The following is a 23,574-nucleotide window of genomic DNA, read 5'->3' as shown; positions in this document are numbered from 1 at the left end:
AAATGTTTCATAAAAATGGAAAAAAACAAAAGGTGGGGTAATGATACTTATACCAGACAAAATAGACTTAAAAACAAAAGCTATGACAAGAGACAAAGAAGAACCCAGTAATCCCACTTTTGGGCATTTATCCGAACAAACCCAGAACACTATTTTGAAGGGACATGTGCATCTATATGTTCATTGCAGCATTATTTACAATAGTCAAGATATGGAAGCAACCTAAGTGTCCATCAACAGATGAATGGATAAAGAAGAAGTGGTACATATATACAATGGAATATTATTCCAATGTTACAGCCATAAAAAAGAATGAAATCTTGCCATCTACATCAACATGGATGTACCAGGGGGTATTATGCTAAGTGAAATAAGTCAGACGGAGAAAGACAAATACCATATGATTTCACTTATATGTGGAATCTAAAAAACAAAATAAATGAAGGAAAAAAATGGAAACTCATAGATACAGAGAATATTTTGACTGTTACCAGATGGGAGGGAGATTGGGAAGATAGGTGAAAAAGGGGAAGGGAATAAGAAGTACAAATTGGCAGTTATAAAATAGGATGGGAGTGTAAAGTATAGCATAAGGAATATAGTCAATAGTATTGTAATAACTATGTATGGTGTCAGATGGGTACTAGACTTATTGGGGGTGATCACTTCATAAGTTATATGAATGTCTGATCACTATGGTGTACACCTGAAACTAATATAATATTTTCAGTGAAAAAATAATTTTTAAAAAAAATTCAGTTCCAATATAAAAAAAGAAAGTTGAATTCATACCAACCAAGTTAATAATTCACATCTGGAACCCTGAGTTGCTAGTTTGGATGTCTGGGTCCCTAAGAACAACAGGAGTTCATACAGAATTTCTATTTATTGTTTCTTTTTAGTTACACGAAATTTCTAAGGAAATCATCCATAATTTAAATAATTTTCTTAGGGTCACAGGGATTTTAATGCAATTAGGATACAGGATTTTTGACCTGTAGAATAAAGCTACTTTAAACATTAGCTTTACCAAATTTCAAACAACACTGTCAAATTACATCTGCCCATACTGCTAATGTGATATGTTTATTAGTGTTTTGCTAAAAAACACCTTGTAAATGTTTCCATATTCTCAAATTAATTCACATACCAGGCTTTTTATTTTTATTTCCTTCCATATCACTTGAAACCAGAACAATTTTTTAAAGAAAATGGAATATGAGGAAAATTTAGGAGAAATCTTTAGATGTGATAGGTATAAAAGAGGTATCTTGTCCGGCAATTTCTAGTCTACTCAAAGATTTTTAAAACTCTTTGAACACAGTTATTCGAAAATTACAAAGCTGTAACTACCAAGATTACTACCTTTTTGAAACCAGAACTCATAGTTTTGCTGACAAAGAAGTAGAACTCAGATAACTGACTCTACTTATGCATATTAATTTCTATTCTGTTCATACATCAGGCACGCTAACAAAATCAGCTTTACAATGGTTCATCTCTAGAATTATCAAGGTTTGTTCTCTTCCTTTAATTTCTATTCTTTCTGAGAACCAGTTTCTATGATGGTCATTGATCGAACTGTAAGAAGATCAAATGACTCTCACAATTGAAACGACCAGCATTTTAATTCCAAGAGGAGAATTCGTGTTTAAACATTCCTTTCCCCTTGACAACATAAGTAACATTGTCCTAAAGCAGAAAATTCTAACTAAAGCTACTTAGGGAGCAAACAATATGTTAAACAGGTTATTTAACAACTTTTTACATTCTAATTCTCACACACACAGATAATATACATACCTTAATCAATTGAGTTAAAGGTTGAACTGAATTCATTTTGCTCATCTCAGAAGTAAAAATTTTAATCATCTAGTCACATACATTTATGTGTCAGGCACTGTGCTTGAGGGCTTAAATACAAACATGAATACACTGGCTCATACTTCTGAGGAGCTCAGTCTTGTAACAGACATGTAAGCAGGCAGTTATATTTGAGTGAGACAAGAATAGAGATACTGCACATGGCAATTCCCTTGAGGGGCTTGGGAGGCTGGGCAGAGTACAGACCAAAGGTAAAAGAACACTAATTTTGATTGTTAACAAGTATATTATTTGATCATTCAATAGTGGCTTGCAGATTGCTAGGGTTGTTTAACTGCTTTAGATCTGGTCTTTATAATTAGGTTGTAAGTTTCTTGAGGACAGGGACCATGTCTTATGCTTTCCAGATGGCACATAGCTAGAAGTCTTGAACATCTAAGAGATTAATCAATTTATGCTGACATGAAAGAAAAACCCATTCAATTTTCATTATGTGCAGATCAATCTAAACAGCAATAGGTGACATGTCACAGTTACTTTTTAAATTTCTGAAACTGACCTTTGCATAGTGAACCTTCTTTTAGACTTTCAGTTCTGGACTAGACTCAAGAAGAATAATGGGAGGAGGCACACATCTAAACAGGGGTCACATTTCCCAGGTTCCTTGATCAGTCATGGTACAGATAACCAGGCAATCTGAATCTGATTCACCGACTACAAGATTTGGTGAAAATCTCTGTTACAAAAATAACTGGGCTCCTGGACTAACTAAACTCGAATCTCCCAAATATATGCTTCATAAATTAAGCCACCTAAACTTGACAAATTAAGTAAACATTTGGACCTATGAAATACTGGATGGCAGCTTTATCTCTTAAAAACAAAGCCATTTGAAAACCATTGTTGCAACATGTCTCCAAGCTCTGGTCTTATCAGCACACAGCGTGAACAGCTGGAGTCACAAACATCAGGACTGTTATTAAATCACTATGTCGGGGCGGGGGGAGAAAAACCTTTTGTAGACTTCAGTATCTCTAAATAATGCAGTTATATATTACATGCTACTTCTCCCTCCCTTTTTCTCTTTAGTATCCATCTCTCCTTATTTGAAGACAATGGATAGAGCCTCCCCTCCAATTTACATCAGTGTCTACAATAATTATTTTGTTCCACTGTTTCTACAGCTACTTAATTGTATATCTAATGGACAGAAATATATGATTTGGTTATTCAGAATTTTCATTAAGTTTCTATGTTGGATTTAACAGTCAGCAACCCACAACCAAAAGCCCTCTGACATCTCAGTGGCAATTTGATGATTTTAATCGTAAAAGCCAACCTATTTAAATTTCCCTGTAATAGCTCGATGATTTCTTTCATAGGTTTGAAAGGGCTTAAGCCATGAGCAACATCGACCATAACTTCAATATATGCGATATACAAGGGATTATACGCAAATTGATTATACACAAGACAAAGAGAATACTGCTATTTACTGGAAACATTTTCTCTTCTAGAAGATACCTGCCACTCTCTTTGCTGGTAAAATATCAAAAACCCCAAAGAACCAACATTGTATTCTCACTTCTCATACTCACCGTACACACAGGACTACTGAAAACATGTATGCCTCCCAATGGGGTCTTCCCAAAATAAGTCTGTGCCCTTTACCCCCAATCTTACTGTTGCTAAAAATTATGTTGATACTGACTAAAGAGTTATTTTTGGCCTCTCAATGCAGCAATTCAAAAACGTCTATTCATCTTTACAGCTTTAATTTTCATACTATGTACAGGATAGGAAAGGTGATAATATGATAAAATAATCTTAATTATCTTTTGCTTTTGTTGTATTTTGTTTTAGAGGGGTTTCATTTATATTTTGAACTTTATTTTTCAATTACAGTTGGCATTTCATATTACATTAATTTCAGGTGTACAGCATAGTGGTTAGGCATTTATTTACTTTACAAAGTGATCCCCCTGATTAGTCTAGTACCCACCTGGCACTATACACAGTTTTTGCAATACTGACTATATTCCCTACGCTGTACTTCGCAGTCTCGTGACTATTTTGTAACTACCAATTTGTACTTCTTAATCTCTTCATGTTTTTATCCTATCCCTCAACTCCTCTCCCATCTGGTATTCATCAGTTTGTTCTCTATATCTATGAATCGGTTTCTGTTTTGCTTGTTCATTTATTTTGATCTTTAGATACCCTATATAAGTGAGATCATGTGATAGTTATCTTTCTCTGTCTGACTTATTTCACTTAGCATAATACCTCCTAGGTCCATCCATGTTGTCGCAAATGGTAAGATTTCATTTTTTTATGGCCAAGTAATATTCCATTTTATACATATGTACCACCCACATCATCTTTATTATTTAAAACATATTTGAAAGTTGGTGGCAATTTTCACTTTACTTTTTAATCTCTATCATTCATCATATTCTGAGAATTGGTGGTTTCTCCAAATTATTTCATCCGAAACCCCAAAACAAATAGTTCTTGATCTTTTGTTTTCCTTTTAAAATTTGGTAACAGTAATAGAGTTTCCTTCATGAAACACACACTTTCTTCTTCCTCTCTCCTCTCTCTCTCTTTCTCCATGCTGTGGCATAAAACTTTAGAGTCAAGTTCATCCATGGTCAAGTTCATCCATGGACTTTCAATTTAGCAACCTCAAAGGCTGCCATGTTATTTTTTTGAAATGAAATGTATATATTATAGACATGGACTTTTAAAAGACAAACCAGTATTTTCTTAATTTATTTTGGTGATGAAAAACCAGTAACAGTTTTAGAACAAAGTCATTTACTATCAGAGAACAACCACAGCATTATAAATTTCAGGAATCCACTTTTTAATTTACTCACCCTGCAGGATTTTTTTTGCTTTAGGGGTTAAATGCGAAACTATAAACAGTCATTAAAACACAAAACAACCATAGTAGTTAACCGGATATTAAGAAAAAGTCACATCTGTTTTAGAGTTCTCTTCCATCCGCAAATTCAGGAACATCAATTTCAAGAACCTGGTTTTATGGCATGCCCTTAAGCCAAGAACGCAGGGTTACAATCATGGCAAGGAAGGTAGACATCCAATAAGCTGACTCTCACTACAACAGCTTGCCCCTAGGATTCTCTTTCTTTAATCCAAAAGCAGTCAGTAGAATTAGATTTTTCTACTGCCTTGAAAGAAAAACAGTCATTACTATTTGCACATTAATAATTATGCTATTCTGATTAACTGGATAGGTTTATGAATAGAGGAAGAAAGGAAACAACTTTTCAAGCTGTTTATCTGGTGATACTTGAAATAAGAATAAGATCTGGTGGCTTTTCATTATAAACAGAATTTGAGACTTGCAGAGAATCTAATTTTTTAAATTTAAATCCTTTTTTAAAACTCCAAATTGTCTCAAGGTGTACATCTTAAATAACTAATTTGTAACAACTTAAACAGCCAGAAAACAAGTGCAACTTTTCCAACTTTTCAAAAACACGTATCTCTGGAAATCAAAGAAAACTCTTCCCTCTGTAGTAAGTCTAATGAAGTGCAACTAAAAATAACAGTCATCAACTGTGGTTTTAAAGGCAATATTTCAACATAATCAAATGTGTCAAATATTCATCCTTACAGCTTCGTATGCTGTGAGTTATAAGTAAGTTTCATTTCTTGGGAATGATTGAACATAACCCACTTGGGGCTCTGCCATCTGTGAATTACTTACATGTGAACACTCTGTTTAAGAGATGGAAATTTTGATTGTTTTTTTTTTCCCCTTGAATATTGAAATGAAATGCAATTGAAGAGAGCTTTTTAAGTGATTATTTTTCATATTAGTTGCTGCATAGCTATATTATCACACACTCCCCATATTCATCATCACTCATCAAATCATAGGAATTAAGTATGATGCAGCTGAAGTTATGGAAGAAGCACAAGTAGAATGATGGAATCTGAGAGATGGAAAAGAATCTGCAGTTTCCAATTCTGTGCTCCCTGGGCTCAGGCCCTCACCACAAAGAGCTCTCTTCATAGTGTGCTCCGACGTTAAAGTCGTGGTTATGTTCCTATGGCTTCCTTGAAAGACTGCTCCTCATCACTGAGCAAATAGTAAAAGCAACTATAGGGCTATATGTAAGGTGCCACATAATTTATCATCCACACATGGACACCTTTGAGAGTCAGTGGGGACAGTATTAATAATTATGCCAGAATAACAGGCATGGACTAGGACTGCCCCAGGCAAACCTAATCATACTGTTACCCCAGAGATGATGTGCGACTCATAGAACTTCTCCCAAGGGTCACAAACCATTTCATTAATGCTATATCCAATTTTAGTTCTCTCTAGAGCTGCTCTGTCCAATAGAAATAGAATGTGATCCACAGATGTAATTTTAAATTTTCTCATAGAAATATCCTTAAAAAAGTAAAAAGAAACAGGTAAAAATAATTTTAATCACATATTTTATTCAACCCAATATACCAAACAAAGTATCATTTCAACATATAGTCAATATGAAAGTTATTAATATTTCACCTTACTTTTTTTCATATTTCAATTTTTGAATTCCGATGTGCATATTACACTTAGAATACATTGTTAGTGCTCAATAGCCACATGTAGCCCATGGCTATGATACTGGACAATAGAGTTCTAAATAGTCCATTAGTTTGGATATGCAGGGATAAATGGAATTATAATACACACACACACATTTTTCTTCTAGGTTAAAATAAATACACCTAGATGTCTTTACTTACAAACGTTGCCTACCCTGCACAATGGGGCAGTTAAGCTGTCTGTCTCTTGTCTGGGTGAACCAGATCTTGGAACAGATAAACTTTTACCAGGTAGATTCTTTTGGGGAGCACGAGAATAGCTGAAATTAGAAAAGCTGGGTAATTGCTGAGAATTTCCAGAATTTTTTCCAGACTAACATGCATCTTGCATTCTTAAGTCCAACACATGTACACTGAACACCCTCTATGTACTTGCGACTGGAGATAGAAAGATAAATAAGGCACGATGCCTGTACTCGGAACCGCTAAGGCTTAAAGTTTGCATGGAGATTATTTTATAGTAAGAGAAGCCTAGAATGTGATACTATTCTAGGGCAAGGAAAAGGCCAGACTCTGTTCTTCTGGTCTCAGGTCTGCACTTCATCATGCACAGAGAGCACTGAGATGAAAGGAGGAAATACGTGCTTCCTTTTTTCTGTTGATACAAGTGGACTGGGCCGGTGTTTGATAACTCACAGATCGTTAGGCAAAAGGATTTGGGGTGCTAGCATTTCTCCTTGAATTAGGATATACACCTTTGCTAGTAATCATATATCTTCTTCCCCAAATATCCTAACTTAGAACTCACTGATATCATATTTTGGTAAGAATATAAAATCTATCAGAAAGGTAATAGCTCTCATTTCTTCCAGGGAAAGCAATACTGATGTATTTTCAAGGGGTCTAAGCATGGTGCCTAAATGATGGAAATATGGTAGAAATTGGTAGGTTTTCTGCATGTAAATCATGGTAACATGAACGGATATACTCTCATTTTAGGGCACACTAAAATAAGCAGTAAACTGTATATTTTCTCTTTTATATAATTCTTCTCTCATTTATACAGTTCTTTTCTCCCTCCAATCCAATATATTTAGGTCTCAATCAGTGTGCGTTAAACACACACACACATACATCATACCACATACTGGTTCTGTTTATACTAATCATTACAGTAGAATGCATACACCTGATTTTTATTAAAGTAATTTTCCATTAAATATGTTTTCTTAAAATGATATAGAGTGAGAAATACTACATCTAAAATATTTTCAGGATACCTGCTTCCTTGTTTACAGAAAGAAAAGCCAAAATATTGCCACAAACTGATTAGTAAATACTCAATGATTTGATATAGTGACTCCTAGCTCATATGAACTGGCACTGGGGTTCTTGCTATATTTTGTACCAGACTGGGAAAATCTGTTTAGCTAATTCAACAACTTTATATGCCTATAAAACATTGCCTTTTCTTAAGGCACTATATATAGACAGACTTATAATGAGGAAGAACCCTGCTTTAAGGAGACTTTTTGATATGGTTATATTATTGAAAATCACCTATTGCAATGACATATAGTCATTAACCAAAATCTAACTCTCAGGCCATTTCAAAGGATCAAACCACAATTACAACTTTGCAAAGCAAACTCAGCATTGAGCAAAAAGATCCCACAGTTCCATAGAAAAGGACATTGTCTCCTTAGGAAACTAATTTCCCTTTAACCTATCAGTTATAAATATAGCTGATGTAAGTATATCTAGTTATAAGCAATTTTAGTATGTAATTTTATTATTATTTTTTAATCTCAATGTTGAATTTTCGAAACCCAATACTGGCATCACATATTCACAATATTGGTATCTTAAAACTAAATCACTATTCAATATGTCATGATTCACGAAGCATCTCATTGAATCACAAAAATTATAAATTATATCCTTGGGTATGATGAAGCAGGAGGACAAAGAAATTCAGCAGTGTAGTACACTGGTTAAGAGCATGGACTTTGGAGCCAAACCACCTGGGTTAAATTGTCAGCTCTGTCACTTGCTAGTTGTGACCTTAGACAAATTACTAAAACTTCCTCTGCCTCAATTTCATTATCAGTAAATGGAGACAAAAACATGTTCTTCCTTTGATGTGGGAGTTTAGGCGACAATGTAAAGCATTAAAACAGTGCTCTGCACATAATCAGTGCTATATAAATAACAGCTGTCATTATAACCATATACTTGTAATAAATAGCTCATATTAGCTATTATTATAACTATACTACATATCCTATCAAAAGATCTCTATCGACTTAAGTCTGCAAAGTCCTAGTTAGGATATGGGTATGGCACTTTGATCTTTCATTAGAAATGCGAACGGCAGGATACCTACTAGAATAACAGGTTTTAGACTCTGGCCACTGGGGTGTGAAGCGCTCGGCTGAGTGTCAGCAGGTGGGCCTGGCACTGGGTCACTGCTTCTCCTCACCAGCAGTGGCGTGCCTGTTGGACAAAATAAGAGGTGAGAGGTCAAGAGAACCCCTAGGGGAAGAGAGTGCATGGTACAATGCAATTTAATTAAAAAGGTTTACAATGTGCTTTTATGTAAAAAAAATTCTATTTCTCAAGGATGCTTGTAAATTAATCCATTTAATGATCTTTTGTCATCTGTTTATAGAATGACACATGGAAACAAAATTTTTAACTCTCATCTTTTCCCACTTGCATTTCAAAACGAATCATTGTACTTAACCAGAAACTATTAGGCAATGCCAACATTGACAGTATGGAATCTAAAACTGATCTAGAAAACATATTTGAGTATTAAAAAGAATGATTATCCAGCAAACAAGTGAAGAGGTTCACACAGTCAGTACAATTTGCAATTCAGTAGAACTGGAAGTATAGTTATTGCAGCCATTTGGCGCTTCTCAAATCTTTGAATGATGACATATACTGAAATAATTTATGTGCTAGGGTTCTAGCATTAATGTCTTTTTAAGTACACAAAGAGATTGGCTCCATTCTCTTCCTTTTCTCCTAAAGTAGATAAAACTGATAAAGAAAATAAGTTAGTTCTTCTAAAAATATATCCTGATTTCTATTTAATTTAATGAAAGCTTCCACTATTAAATATTTGAGTCAGTTATTAAATTCTGAAAAAAAAAAAAAGACCGTACTATTAGAAAGTTCAAATGAAATTCAACCTTAGCAGAGCTAGAGGCCTAACTACTCTGCTTGCAATTAGACCTAAAATAATTTGTTTCATAGAAAATTGGCCACTATAGAGGAAAATCTCAAAAAATCCGTTTGTGGCTTAAAAACTGCTCTCATATAAAAATTAACTTTTTATTTGCATGCTTTTGGGAAAAAAGTAGAAAACAGTAGAAATGCAATTCCCCATTAATCAATATTCTGAATCTAATTCCCCAACTCTCTCAAGCTATTGCAGTTCAAAAGAACACTTTTATATTTCATTTTATATGGTAGTTATAAAAAGTAAATCTATTTGAAGTTATTTACAAATCTGATTTTTCTGTGTGTTGCAATATTTTTATTCTGTGTTTAAAAAACTAACATTTTATAATAAGAATTTAGCATGCTACTTAGGATGAAACACTACGCCAAAAGATATTATAAATTCCAAGTTCATATTTGATTATTTATTTTTATTAATAGACACTTCACTACATTATTCCCCATCTCCTTCATCGTCACCTAAAAAATTTCTCATGCAAGTGACATAGCAATAGTTGTATGGTAGGCCACTCTTCTCGAATGAGAAGAACAGAAATAATACAAGGTACCATAAAATCTTAAGACAACAGAGTCGGAGTCTTGTACAACTATTTTTTCCCCTCCTTCAGGTGATCTGAAGACTAACTTCTTCTCATGTGAAGCCCCTGAATTACCATGAACATGAAGTGAACAAGTCAATCTAAACATAGCATCCTCAGAGGCAACCCATTATCTTTAAAATGAAGAAGAGAATGGGCAGACTCCATGAAACTCTGGTTTGTTTCTAAACATTTAACATGGACCAGTGCACTGCATGTCAGTAATCTCAAATTGGAGAAAAACAAATAAACACAACAAAATGAATGAATGAAAAGCAAGTAAAACCAGCATGGTACACCAAGGTCAAAAATAAATTCATTTAGAAGCACAGAAACAAAAATTTGAGTGACTGACAATTTTAGTTACATTGTTTTGTCAGATGAGTTATATATATATATATATATGTGTGTGTGTGTGTGTGTACACACACACACACACACATATATTATACACACACACACACACACACACAATATGAGAGAGAGAGAGAGAGAGAGAGAGAGAGAGAGAGAGAGAGAGAGAAGGATCTGTTATTTTGCTTGGGTAATAAATATATTTTTCTTAAAAAAGCCATGCTGGTTAGTTTTCCTTCAACTTTAAGAACATGATGATTAATCCTCACTTACTGTAAACATCTGCTGTTTTTAATAACATGTTAAATTATTTAAGACATTATTTTATAACAACATATATTTGGGTCTCTGTATTCAATCAGTATACCATAGTATTATAGTGTGTCTCCCAGAAGAAGGCAGTTCAGCTTTGTACTAGTGTACCAACTATTTAGAACATTAACAAAAAACAGACTGAAAGATGACGAGTTCTTCTTAAACATACTCTCAACTGATAAGGAATAAATTTTGTTCTTTTCTTCTTTTCTACTTTTTCTTTATTCCGCACTTTAATATATCCTGTTGAGTCACCTTCTAATTTTTCTTTGGCTGCCTTAATGTGTTAATAACAAGTACAAATCACTTCATATTGGAATAATGAGCATCTTTAAATCTGAACTGCTATCTCATAGAGTTTTAAACAACCCTTCCTTTGGCAGTTTAAAATTGATTTAAAAATAATTTTTCAAATTGTCGAAGCTCCATTTGAAGGTAACTGTCAGAAACAAACTGAGCTCCTGACTTAGAGACAAAGAAAGATGTCCTAGTATATAACAGAAGGCAAGTAATTACAAGGACTGAAGATGATTTGGACAAATCCTTGGATATACATAATAAAGTAAAAGGCACACCTCACAAGCAAGTCTAATTAAAAGAGAGGATGACTAATCTGGTTTTATAGAACCTCTCGGGGTGTAGGGGAAGTAAATAAAACATAACCTTTGCACCAAAGGAACTTAAAATCTAACAGTAAGATTAGATGACTAACACTAAGAACTATCATGTGTCAGTACAGTGGAGAGAACCACGGATTTGGAGTCAAATAGAGCTTTACCTTTCCTTGCTCTATGACACTGTCTTATCATTTAAAACCTGGGGATAACAACACATCACAGATATGATGTGAGGCTTAAATGAAATAAGGCATACATGAGACATGGTACTATCTGGTATGCAATTTTCACACAGGAAGTCTTCTCCCCAATAAAAAGGAGGTGACTGTATTTGCCATTGTTGTGAACAGTGTTATCTCATCTGCTCAAAAAGCTGAACTCTTGAAAGTCAAGTTAATTTTTATGGAATAATATGTAAATTAAAATGGTAAAACATAATTCTGTGCTTAGCCAGGTGTAGCCTTACTATAGAAATCAAAACTTTTAAGAAAAAGGAAATGATGGTGTGGGAAGGGAGTCAAATATGGGAAAAATCAGGCTACTCGTTGGCATTTTTTCAGCTAATTGAGAAAAGACTAAGATTTTAGATGCAAAAGCCCTTGGTTCAGCTCAAGAGAATGACAGTATTCCTTAGAACCACAGTTTAAAAGCCAATGGCTGCAAAGCCCAAATAAAAATTTTTAAAAATTATACATTTTAAAACATAAAGTCTTATACAAACAATTGCATTATAGTGTTCCACACAGTTAAATATTTGAGGCCTCATGCTGTATCAGGAACTATATAAGGGGTGGATGATATTAAGATAAGTAGTCATGGTGCTTACTCTAGGTTATCTTTCAAAGAAGATGTGGGGACAAAGAATATTTTAGTACACAGAAAGGTAAATACCTGTGCAGTGTGTTCCCAAGGGTTATGCATGAATTATTGAATCCATACCAATGAACATGCACACTGCAGACTGGATCAAGTCCCATTTTGTTTATCCAGATGCACAGAAAATTAAAGGAAGCCAAAAAGTTAGCCACAGAGAAGCAGTGTCCTTCCAAGCAGATGAGTTCCTGATCAGTTGTATAGCTGCTGGTGATTCTGACCTTGCAAGATAGGGTCCTGCCACATAAGGAAAGCTGGATTCTCTATAGAGCATTGCCCGTGAATAGTCAGGGCTTATGTTACACTCAGGAAAAATGTACTTACACTCTCACTACTCTCCCCTTTAAAGAGGTGGCTAGACTTATCAGGTTCTCCCAGGCCTTGAGCCAGCTAGCACTGGGCTCAGTTCCCAGGTGTCTATGAATGACGGCAGGCAAATCTTTCAATTCTCAAGCAATCACCATTTTAATGATTGTAAAACTAGAATTAACAGGGGTACAGTTACCTTTCCAATGTCCCCTGTAGTGTAACTAAGGGAACCCAGAGGAAGGTCACCTAATCCATTTTGGGGAAAATAATTTTGAAAGAGGCAGCAACTAGTTAAAAGGCTTAAAATGGTACATCAATGAATCATGTAAGATATAAAGGCCAACACAGATTTATATAGATATGTTTTATATATGTAATATCTATATTATATTTTTATAGTTATTTATATAGATATGTTTTTGTCTCTTTGCTCTGTCTGTCTGCCTCTCTCTCTCTCTCTCTCTCTCTCACACACACACACACACACCCCTGAATAGATTATTTCCACATTTAGAGGATGTGCTTGGGATGGAGTTGGCTTAAATTGCAGATATGTGTTATACATAAATTTCTGTTTTGGGGTTTTTGAAAGATGTCTCAGAAAGATAGGCAGTTATGGAGACTGAAAGGTCCAGAAGAATCATCTATATGATGCTGCAGTGGGCAAACAATGGCTTTAAACATGAGCCCTATGTCAAACATCACAAAGACACATGTTCTAAGTTGTATGGTAACTATTTAAAGATAGTTAATGATTAATCTGAGCAAAACTGGAAGGTCAGCCTTTCATCAATATTAGTGGTATTTCACTCTAGGGCGACTGCTACCTGGATAGCTCTAGGGGGTCCCATTTAACAAGGCATTCTGACGAGGCATTCTGTAAGAAGTAGGAGGCCTCCAGCACAGAGAGGCTGGAAAAGCAATGGGAAGGAAATGAATAGGGGCCAGCAGTCAGAGGCAGAAATGCAAAAACCAGTTAGAGGGGGACATGGGAGAATTTAGCAATAACTACACATACAAAGCAAATGAGAAGGAGCATAACACAAAAAAACTAAAACTATTCTATATTTCTTACTTGTGGAAAAGTGAGCAATAGAAAAGTTTTAGCAACTGCACTGATTTGTTTCAGAAAGATAAAAATATGAATCTTGGCTTTAGCCCACTGAAGGTTAGAACTATTTGCTTTTAATCTGAGACGCCTTAATACATGTAAGAAATCAGACACTAGATTTTCAACTGGGCAATGATAAAGATGAGTATGAAATTCACACTGGAAATCATACTGGCTTCCAGAATGAGTAGAGACAAACATAAGGTAAGCAAAAGAAAAAAAAAGAGGAAGAATTAGTACAGGTCTATCAAAAGCATCACATACAAAATAAAAGGGAAAACCAGGATTCTATATTCTCATAGACTCTTCAGGGGAAAAAAGGGGTATCTAGGATGACAAGTATTTAACGAAGCCCAGAAGTGAGCCTAAAAACAAAAGGGGTGGGAGGACGAAGAAAGGAACTGAAGTTAACATGATAAATTGTTTATATACAAAGAAGGGTAAAACCTGGTCTTTTTAGAGTTTCATTTTTTCTTTGCTCTAAGGGATTACTTCTGTACTACTGAATTATTGAATCACCAAAACGCTTAGTTTGAAGAAAGAAAACACACTCTCTTTCCAATGCTACTTATACTGCTGCTTAGGATAATAAGATAAACATGAACATGGAAAAAATGCTATTAAAATATACTTAAATTTGTAAATATTTAACTTTGATGATGAAAATAAATTGCAAATGGCTAAAAATTTTATGAATGTAAAAAAGGTGAATAGGAAAAGATGTATATTTGCCAAATAATCAATAATTATAGTATATTAATAATATTAATAATATTAATAGTATACATAAGTATGCATAAGCTGCATCTTGGTTTCATATAGTACTTTTCCTTAATAGACTCTGTAACTAGTCACCACCCAGAAAAATGCCTTTCACTCTCTTGTATTTCAATACTTGTTGAATGAATTTAAATTAACAGAATGAATATGACATTAAAAGATATGTCTTCCAGAGATATGGTGCAAAAAGATTCAGGGTCAGGAAGTCTGTCTTCTACAGGTAGCTCTGGCAGCGTGCGATCTCCAGGAAGCTGCTCTGAGTCTGACTTCTCCTCATCAGCTAAGTAAGCTGTGTTGGATAAGCTATACCAACAGCCCATTCCAGATCTACAAGGAGCTAGTTCTAGGATTTACACAGCCAATAAGGAAATTGAAGTCCAGAGAAATTAAGTTCCTAAGCCTTGTGGACTTGACTTCTAGTTTTATTCACTTGATACTTTTCTACTGCAGGGTCGCATTCTCTATGTGGGTAGATGCGTGGGAGTAAAGGGAATATCTCTTTAATGCAGTAGCAATTCTTTTCATCTAAAGAGGTCAGCAAAAAGAAAGATTTGGGTAGAAGGCTAGAGATAAAAGGAAAGGGGGGTGGAAACTGAGTAGCTAAAAGGCAAACATTAACCCTTCGGCACATGGGCATATCTAGCAAGATGCCGGACCCACTAGTCAAGTGCACTAGCATTTCTCCCTGAGTACATGATCTCTCGTACAGGTGATTTAAATATTTGAGAGTATTCTCTTCCTATTAATCCTTTCAATACTTCAAGTAAAAAAAAAAGATCAAAGTAGTACATCACTTGTTTTTGGAGACAATTAGATTTTCTTTTTTCTGTGAATTTTATGGATGTCAGAAAGGGCATTTTAAATGATGCCTAACAAACTCCACTGCACTGAAATCTGGAGGCTCGTAAAAAAATGAGATCGGTAGCGGCATAATTTCTGTCAAAGTACTGAGAAGAGATCACTTTCACTACAGGAGTGCCTGATCAGGTTTGGTGCCTGGCCTGTGATGAATGCAGCAGCTGTGACATGCTTTCAGACACCATGATGAAGAAACCACACGAGAGAAACCAAGTCAAATCTTAGCAGAATTTTAGCTGTCCGAATACATTGGTCTTAAATATCACTCCATTAGGAATGTGACTCCCAGTATTGCCATAAAAGGAGCAAAGAAGTTCAAGTTGACTAACAGTATCATTTTTCTTTCATTCTGGATTGCAAAAACGGTGCCTGTTCAAAATACTCCAGGACAAATGCAAGTAATTCACAGAATAGTCACTAGCTATACAATAAACATCAATGAGCACATACATGATAAAATGTCTTTTAGTACCTGTGAAGCTGCTTAAATTGGAGTGCTACTGCTGTAAAAACAAGTGAGGGGGTTTTTAACTGAGTTTTATGAGGAATTGTACTTTTCTCTGAAGATGATTATGCTTTCTACTTGAAGTATACTGTTGCCACGTTCTTAAGGGTACATGCTTTTTCTTCTACTGAACTTCTCACATTTTATCCAATTGATATACACAAATCCAGAACTTTTCATATTGTTTAAACTACTTCACGATATCAATTCACTCACACTATTTAAAGTCAGTTTATGCCATGCCTTAGACATCCACTAAGTCCTAAGTGTTACATTAAGAGCAATGACAAACAATAAAGGGACAAAACTCATTGTCTGTATTTTAGCAATACTGATGGAAGAAATTCAGAAGTGGTCATTTTAGGTTAGAGTAAAATTCAAAAGATTAAAAAAAAAACCCAACAATTGTGACAAACTACAGAGGGCTTCTGGCACAAGCAAAGGTCCTGGTCTTTGAAAGGCGTATACTCTGAAACAGGAAGAAATTAACATTAACAAACACAAACAAAGACAACTGAATAAAACAAAATAAAGGCTCTTGAGTGTAGAGGTGAAAGGCAGGGATGTGCATATCAAAGCCCAACTTCCTGTTCTGGTATTCAAGGAACTCACTGGTTTCCCCCAACCTACCTCTTTGATTATATCTTGTGCTGCACTCTGCGGTGTGGTACCAAACAAGACCATCTGCCTTTCCCTAAAAATGCCCTGCAGACTCTGACCTCAGTGTGCATGCAAGTGATACCTTCTCAATTATTATTCTCTAATACTGCCAACAGTTGTAATCCTGTCCATTCTTTAAGTTACAATCTCTACTTCTTTGGAACACGCAGATATAGATTTGCTTCAGAGTTAATAAAACATAATGTCAGGGTTCCTCATTTGCACAGGCCCCTTACAAGATCCCCAGAGGAAAATGACCAACATGATCACATGATTATATGATTTTATAAACTTTATGTAAGTTAAATAGTTTAATTGTAATAGATTAATACTAACTCTTTCAAATCTAATGTCCCCTCCATCATAGTCTCCCTCCCATTGGGCAAACCTAGAGTGGCCAAGAGTATTTCTGGGATCCAGTTAAGGAGAAACTGAGTTGGGGATATATTTCATTTGAAAATTGTGGACTATATCTGTGTGGTTCACAGATACTGCTATGTATAGTTAATGTCAGTCATTCTGGTGAGGAATATAGATAGATCCCTATATCCCACTGTGTTAGTTCACCTAGCTTCATAATACAAAAGAACAGGGCCAGGTGACATAAAATGTGCTCTTTTTGCGCCCAGCAACAGGTACTGGAAGGGTGTGGGTACTGGATGATAAACATGATTTGAAATATACAAAGCCAAAAGGTAGTCTACAGAAAATTCTTTTACTCACTTGATGTATAAAACCGTATACAATTCAGTATTCAGATAATTCAGTTCTAATACCTTCACAAATGGGAAGCTCTCTCCTATATGAAATGTACTTAAAAATGCAGCATAGAATTAAAATTCCTATGCTAGTAAGACAAAAACTGTGGTAATTTCATAGATTACAAGCATATATATGTGAAATCCCACTTTTATACATCTCAAATTTATAAACAAAAAAATTTTGATTAACCATGCTAGAGCAAAGATCAAATTATCCATATCTTCGATGTATAAAAACTGATAGATTATTAAAAAATATGCAGTCAAAAATTTTAGAGAAAAGTATAATAGAGTTATTTCCAAACATTAATATGTAATCAATAATTATATTAGCTTTATTAAATTTATAAATTGTTATCGTTTTTTTCTCATTCTAAATAAGCATTGATTTTTTTTAAAATTTAAATGTGTGCTCCTTTTCTCAGATAGCAATCTCCCCAAATTTCATACATTGAGAGCCCCATAAAATATGGATCTGCTTCTGTACCTTTTTAGGGTATATCACATCCTGCTTTGTCTTATGTGTATAACTGTATTTTTCCTATATCTCTTTAATTTGCTCATTTAATAATATTTACTAAATTCCTAAAATACAGGCAGTCTTCTGGATACATCAGCACACAACACACAAAGGTACTGATCTTATACAGCTTATAAACAGCTGGAGGAAGACAGATAATAAACAAGTACACAAATAAATGTGGGCACTTAAGATAGAAACAGAGCAAGTTCTTAAACAGGAACATGAGAGAGAGAGTGAGGGGGAGGGAGTAAAGTGCGGCAACATTACATTGTAAGCTCTCCGATAGCAAGCAACTCATCTTAGTCAATCACTTAGGATCCCCAGCAGAGTGGGTATTTAACAGATGCATGCTGAACTGAACTAAACAGAGCTGCAGGAACAAAGATCAACCTCTGACTTCAGAAATCTTTGAAATCTGAAGTGTCCCAAACAAGGACTTTTTTTTTTTCCTTGAAAGGTGTCTATGCCCCCAATACGTATATAAATTGCTCTGTCAGGTTTGTTTTCCTTCACCTAACACTTTTTTTCTTCAGCATCAACATTTATTTTAAAACAAACACTATTCACACTAATGCAGCATATGTTATCACCCTTGCAACTTAATGATAAACGAGCATAAAACTGACATCAACATCAGTGTTACACAATTCCAGTAGAGGCTCTGAAATATTGACTACAATCTTGTCAATTACTGTGGTTTATGAAGGAATCTACTGCCAGGTCAGTTGATCTTTCAGTTTTCTATAGTTTACAGTCTTACAACCTAGATATTTATGAGTTTAATCTACATTCGTTAAGATTTATGGCAACTCATGAATAACTAGAAGGATAATAGTTGAGTTTACTTGAACAGATCCTTTGGAAGAGCTGACTTTTAAACAAAATTTTGAAATGCAGGAGATATATGAATTGATAAATTGGTATAAAATGATGATTAAGATATTTATAGTAGGAAGATGGGCACATGGTTTTAGAAGGTAGAGATGGACATCCATGCATACCCATCTGCTAAGATTTGCTCAGCCAGCAAGTAGGCATGAACTAAGTGATGAGAGGAAAAAGTGATTGAAGAGACTATGGAAAATAGTTAGAAGAACACTACTAAAAGGTATTAAAATGAGAGAGTTTTAACATAATGTAATCAAAAAGCAGTGAGGTTTCCCAAGAGGGACAATCTATAGTATTTTTCCAAGTATTGAAGAACTGGTTAAAATACATTTTAGAAAGACATTTGTAGCTTAAAGGTATATGAAAAATGTTGACTAAAAGAATAAATGGAGATATCCCAATGGTTTCTTTAGTAATTTCCTTATAAAAACCAAAAAGTGAATCCTAATATATGTCCAGTGAAGAGAATTTGGCCTTGGGAGGATTGCTGGATTCAGCATGGAGCTCATATGGGATGGTTCATTAGGGCAGTGGTTTTGATCTGTACCAAAGGTTTATGAAACCTTTGTTTTGTCCTAAATTTTTGGCCTACTATTGAGTTGAGAACAGTCTCCTAAAGAATATTCACTAGCTCTTTGCAAGATGAGAAAGAGAATAGTCAGTAATTCCTTCAGGCCATTCAGCTGCAGTTGCAAACAATTACTGACAACATCAAAGTACTAAATTCAAATCACCAAGTCCTTTATGATAGATGAGAAACACTCACAAGTCAATTTAAGGCATCTTGGGCACAAATCTATATGATTTATCAGCTGCATTTGAAACCTTTGATCGTTACATTTTATTGGACTGTTCAAAGTACCAGGCAGGACTGGAAGAAGTGGTACATTATGCAGCCACTGTTATCTCTTAGGAACACTCAAAAGATGGTTTTATGCCAATGCCTGTGTGCCCCAAATGTTGTCTTCTGTGTAGTAGCAAAGGAACCTAATGCCTCTCAGGCCATTTGGTTATTATGTGGAAAGCACAGTTTCACTTAACGGGAGCTAAAATTCTAAACAAGAGTCAATCCAGAAAACACAGAAACTGGGTTTCTCTGGCAGGAAGCACATCTAATGAAAGTGCCAGAGGAAAATCATACTCTATCCTGTCCTGTCATGCATAAAGACTTTTCCAACATTTGTAACCATGGCTTGTGACCTCATTTGTTGAACCACAGCTACTCCTGGAGCCCAGGCACCAGTGTTGACCACAGGCACTCTTTACCTTATGCATCTGGTAGGCAGGGGTCATATTCTATCCACGATGTGGAACTGGCCCCAGCTGTCCAAGCCGTTGTGACCTCCTGTTAGATAAGTGCAATCTAATCCATCTGAAAGTATCCTGGAAGACCACCCAGGTGTTTCATATGGCTGCTGTCTTGCTACTAAATAGGTCCATTACACAAGCTGGAGCAAATTACACCAGCAGACTAATTCACCTGGTGGCATAGTGAGGCAATGATCCATGGCTCATTATTGACTTCTCTGTGTAACCCCTGGCAGCAGATTCAATGTGCATCAAAATCCAAAGGCCACAGGTACAAAACTAGATTGTGCTTCTATGATTCTTCAAGAGAAGAGGCAAACTGCTCTAGCTAACAGCATTAAAGCTCTAACTTTCAAAGGAAAAGACATTTGGACATAGAAGACCTGCTCATGCTAAGTATGGGGAATACAGAGTTCAGTTTAAATTTAAAATAATTTCTACAAATAGATTTTTGAGAGTCACAGGAATGCCTGGGTTTCACATAATTTAAATAAAATAAGCCAACGCTTGAAAATCCATGACTACTTTATGGGACAGAACAAGTAAGTTTATATCACTATTTTTCCCACAGATCCTAGGACTAACCCGAATTATAACAGAATAAGAGATGTTTATTAACTTGAAAGTGATACTGTTTTATTTAGCTTATGTCACAAGCCCATTATACCAATAAGTGCTACATTATAATAGGTGAGTATTTATTATAACTGAATAGCATGAGCAGACAATATTGATAAGTCACAGAATAGCAAATTAAAGAACAATTTAGCAAGATTAGAGGGAATCTGATAACACAATTTAACAACAGAGACCTACCGCCTATGAAAAGTATTAAACTGTAGGTGTTGATAAAAGGCCAGTATCTAAATCAGCCAATATTTGAACTTGTCAAATGGCTCCTTTAATCTGAGACGAAGAACCATAATCTCATCTTCAGGTCTTTTCAGGGCAAGCAAACCAATATACAGTGCTGTTTTTAAAAAAGACTGACATAGAAAAAGGAGGAACTGCCCTTATAAGGTATAAATGAAAGTTCAGACGTTATCGCAACTGTCTTTGTACTGAGCTTGACTAGGTCATCTCATACTATGTTCTCTATCTAGATTGGAAAACACACATGCCCACATACAGAGTTGCTTCTATTAATGATGTATTTGGGGCTCAGAATTAAACAGGTTGAATGCTCAGGTATGTAGTGACATTGCTCAATCATTTAATTTGTTCCTTCCATGTATACACAGTTACATGGGATGTGTGATGAGTATCTTTCTAGTTTGTGTCAGTCTTTGTTTGTATTCTTGAAGTCTAACCAATATTTTCACAAAAGACTTGTGATACTCCTTGGCCATAGCCCTTGGCCATTTTCAAAAGTAGCTTTTAAATGGTCTTTGAAGAGAAAATAAACCCCAGCAATTTCAGACTAGACTTACATGCCACAATAAAAAGACTTACTACCCAGCAAACGTTGGATTCTTTGTAAAGCATCTGAGAACACATTTTACCAAAGTGAGAAAATACATTCTTCTTTTGCATGGGAGGAGCAACAAAGTCACATTACAATGGGTCAGACAAATGAGGATGGGAGGAATCTGGGGCATGAAACAATCTACCACAGCTTCCATTCCTATATACTAATTTCATAAGCCCTTATGTTTAAAATACAGATTTCATAAACCCTTATGTTTAGAATGAATTTTGTTTCCTATCTAAAACAAACATATGGTATCAAACAGTCTTTTAATGCTCAGATTTAAATTAGTCTTAAAGAGATAAAAAGACTGAAATAGTTCTGCTATTTGAGCATGTTTAACGACAGTAATATTTATATAAACATATTGGCAAAGGAAATGTTATGTTCCCTGTATCTATGTGGGCCCACCGTTTCATGTTAGAAGCAACACATTTACCTAAAACATTTGCAATATTGTATGTGAACATAGTGGACTGAACGATGAGACCTACTGCCAACAGCTTTTCAGCATTCAAACAATTTAATTCTAACTTACTAAGGTGCCTCCCGTATGCAACCTAAGCGTATGTCAATGATGGCTTATTTTATTTATTTGCCACATGGTCACTGCTAGTTTGGGGCAAATATTCAGCAAAGAGCCAGAGGGTACCTGAGTGCCAGATAGAGTTCGTGCTGCTTTCTCTGAAGTTCACCTCAAGAGAATCTCTTGATCCTTGAAAGCAGGATTTTCTCATTTTGTGGGTTGCAATCCATACATGAGTCTTAAAATCAATTTGGGGGTTATATCATGAATAGTATAGGAAATATCAAGCTGTGTTATATATGATAAAGGTATGCTTTGTTTTATAGAATGGTTATATACATATGTGTGTGCTGGGTTGCAATGTAAAATGCATTTTCTTGCTTTGAGTCATGATCAAAAGTGTTTGGGGGAAAAAAAAGAAAAACCTTTAAATCCGCCTTACTAGAGGATGCTAAATAGCGGGTTTGCAACCCCGACTGGCTTGAGAAGCCCCTGGGGGATTATGAAGTTCTTCAGGAAACACATCTAGCTTAGGAGTGTGTCTGATAATCTATTTCCAGAGCCCTTCTGGTTTTGGAGCTATATGTCCTGTTTAACATTTATTTTGCTCAGGCATTTACTGGAAACTTGTTAAGTGCTAGAAACTGTGCTAAATCCTGGGGAAACAAGGAAATGTACTTGAATATGACACAGTCCTTGACCCCCCCCAAAAAAACTCTGAAGAGACTGACACAGTAATACATAGGACAACGTCATTGAAGATATCCAAGCAGTTACTGCAAAGTGCTGTAGGAACAAGAGGAAGAACCATAATTGTAACTGTTGGAGAGGGATTCACAGGAGATTCGACACCTTAATGGGTATTCACACATACATTCATTCATTCATCCACCCATCCACCCACCCACCCACTTCCTACTATCTTTAAGGCACTGAGGTAGAAGTTTGGAGAAACTTAGATGACTAAGACACGGGGACTATCTTAAAAGACCTCCAAGCCCATAAGAGAAAAAGACACAGGACGAGGTAGGAAAAGCAACAGAAGTGGCAGGGACCTAGCACAGAGACCGCACAGAGTAGGCCTTACCTCTATTTGCTGGAGTTACAGAAGGTTTCCTGCAGGAGGAGGGGGCTGTGAGTGGTGGTGGATGACGGTGGATAGTAGAGGAAGACTCTGATACCCAAAACGAGCTAGTCCATATTTTAGACACAGCAAATAAGGAGAACCAATTGCACACATATGTGTGAACATTTCAAAAACCAAATGCCAAAAACATAAGGCAGTAGTCGAGAGAGGGGCTAGAACTCTAGCACTGGAGATCTGGCTTTAATCGACAAGGTGGAAAGAGATATAATCAGATTTTAGTACTTTCTGCTTCAAATCTTCATGTCTGACCATTTCCATTAGAAAGAAAAATTCTTCACCAAGACCCACAAGGCTATGTGATCTGGCCTTGACTCTCTCTCTCTCTCTCTCTCTCTCTCT

General features: G+C 35.5%; 1 protein-coding gene across 9 annotated transcripts in view; it reads right to left on the bottom strand.

The window, feature by feature from the left end:
* The window catches only part of PARD3B (par-3 family cell polarity regulator beta), a 901,201-nt gene that overhangs the window by 477,453 nt on the left and 400,174 nt on the right, over nucleotides 1–23,574 (bottom strand). For 8 of the 9 annotated variants that reach the window (XR_005649078.1, XM_039844925.1, XM_039844928.1 and 5 more), the window contains exon 4: nucleotides 8,789–8,898. The exons of the other annotated variant lie outside the window; for it this stretch is intronic. Coding sequence is in view for 7 of the 8 variants with exons in the window: in XM_039844925.1 (XP_039700859.1) it covers nucleotides 8,789–8,898 (110 nt within the window). In the remaining variant the exon portion in view is untranslated. The remainder of the gene's footprint in view (nucleotides 1–8,788; nucleotides 8,899–23,574) is intronic. 9 annotated transcript variants of the gene reach the window in all.

The sequence above is a fragment of the Pteropus medius genome, unplaced genomic scaffold (genome assembly GCF_902729225.1).
Source record: "Pteropus medius unplaced genomic scaffold, Ma_sr-lr_union100, whole genome shotgun sequence".
Taxonomy (NCBI): Eukaryota; Metazoa; Chordata; class Mammalia; order Chiroptera; family Pteropodidae; genus Pteropus; species Pteropus medius.
This window is presented reverse-complemented; position numbering and strand designations above follow the sequence as displayed.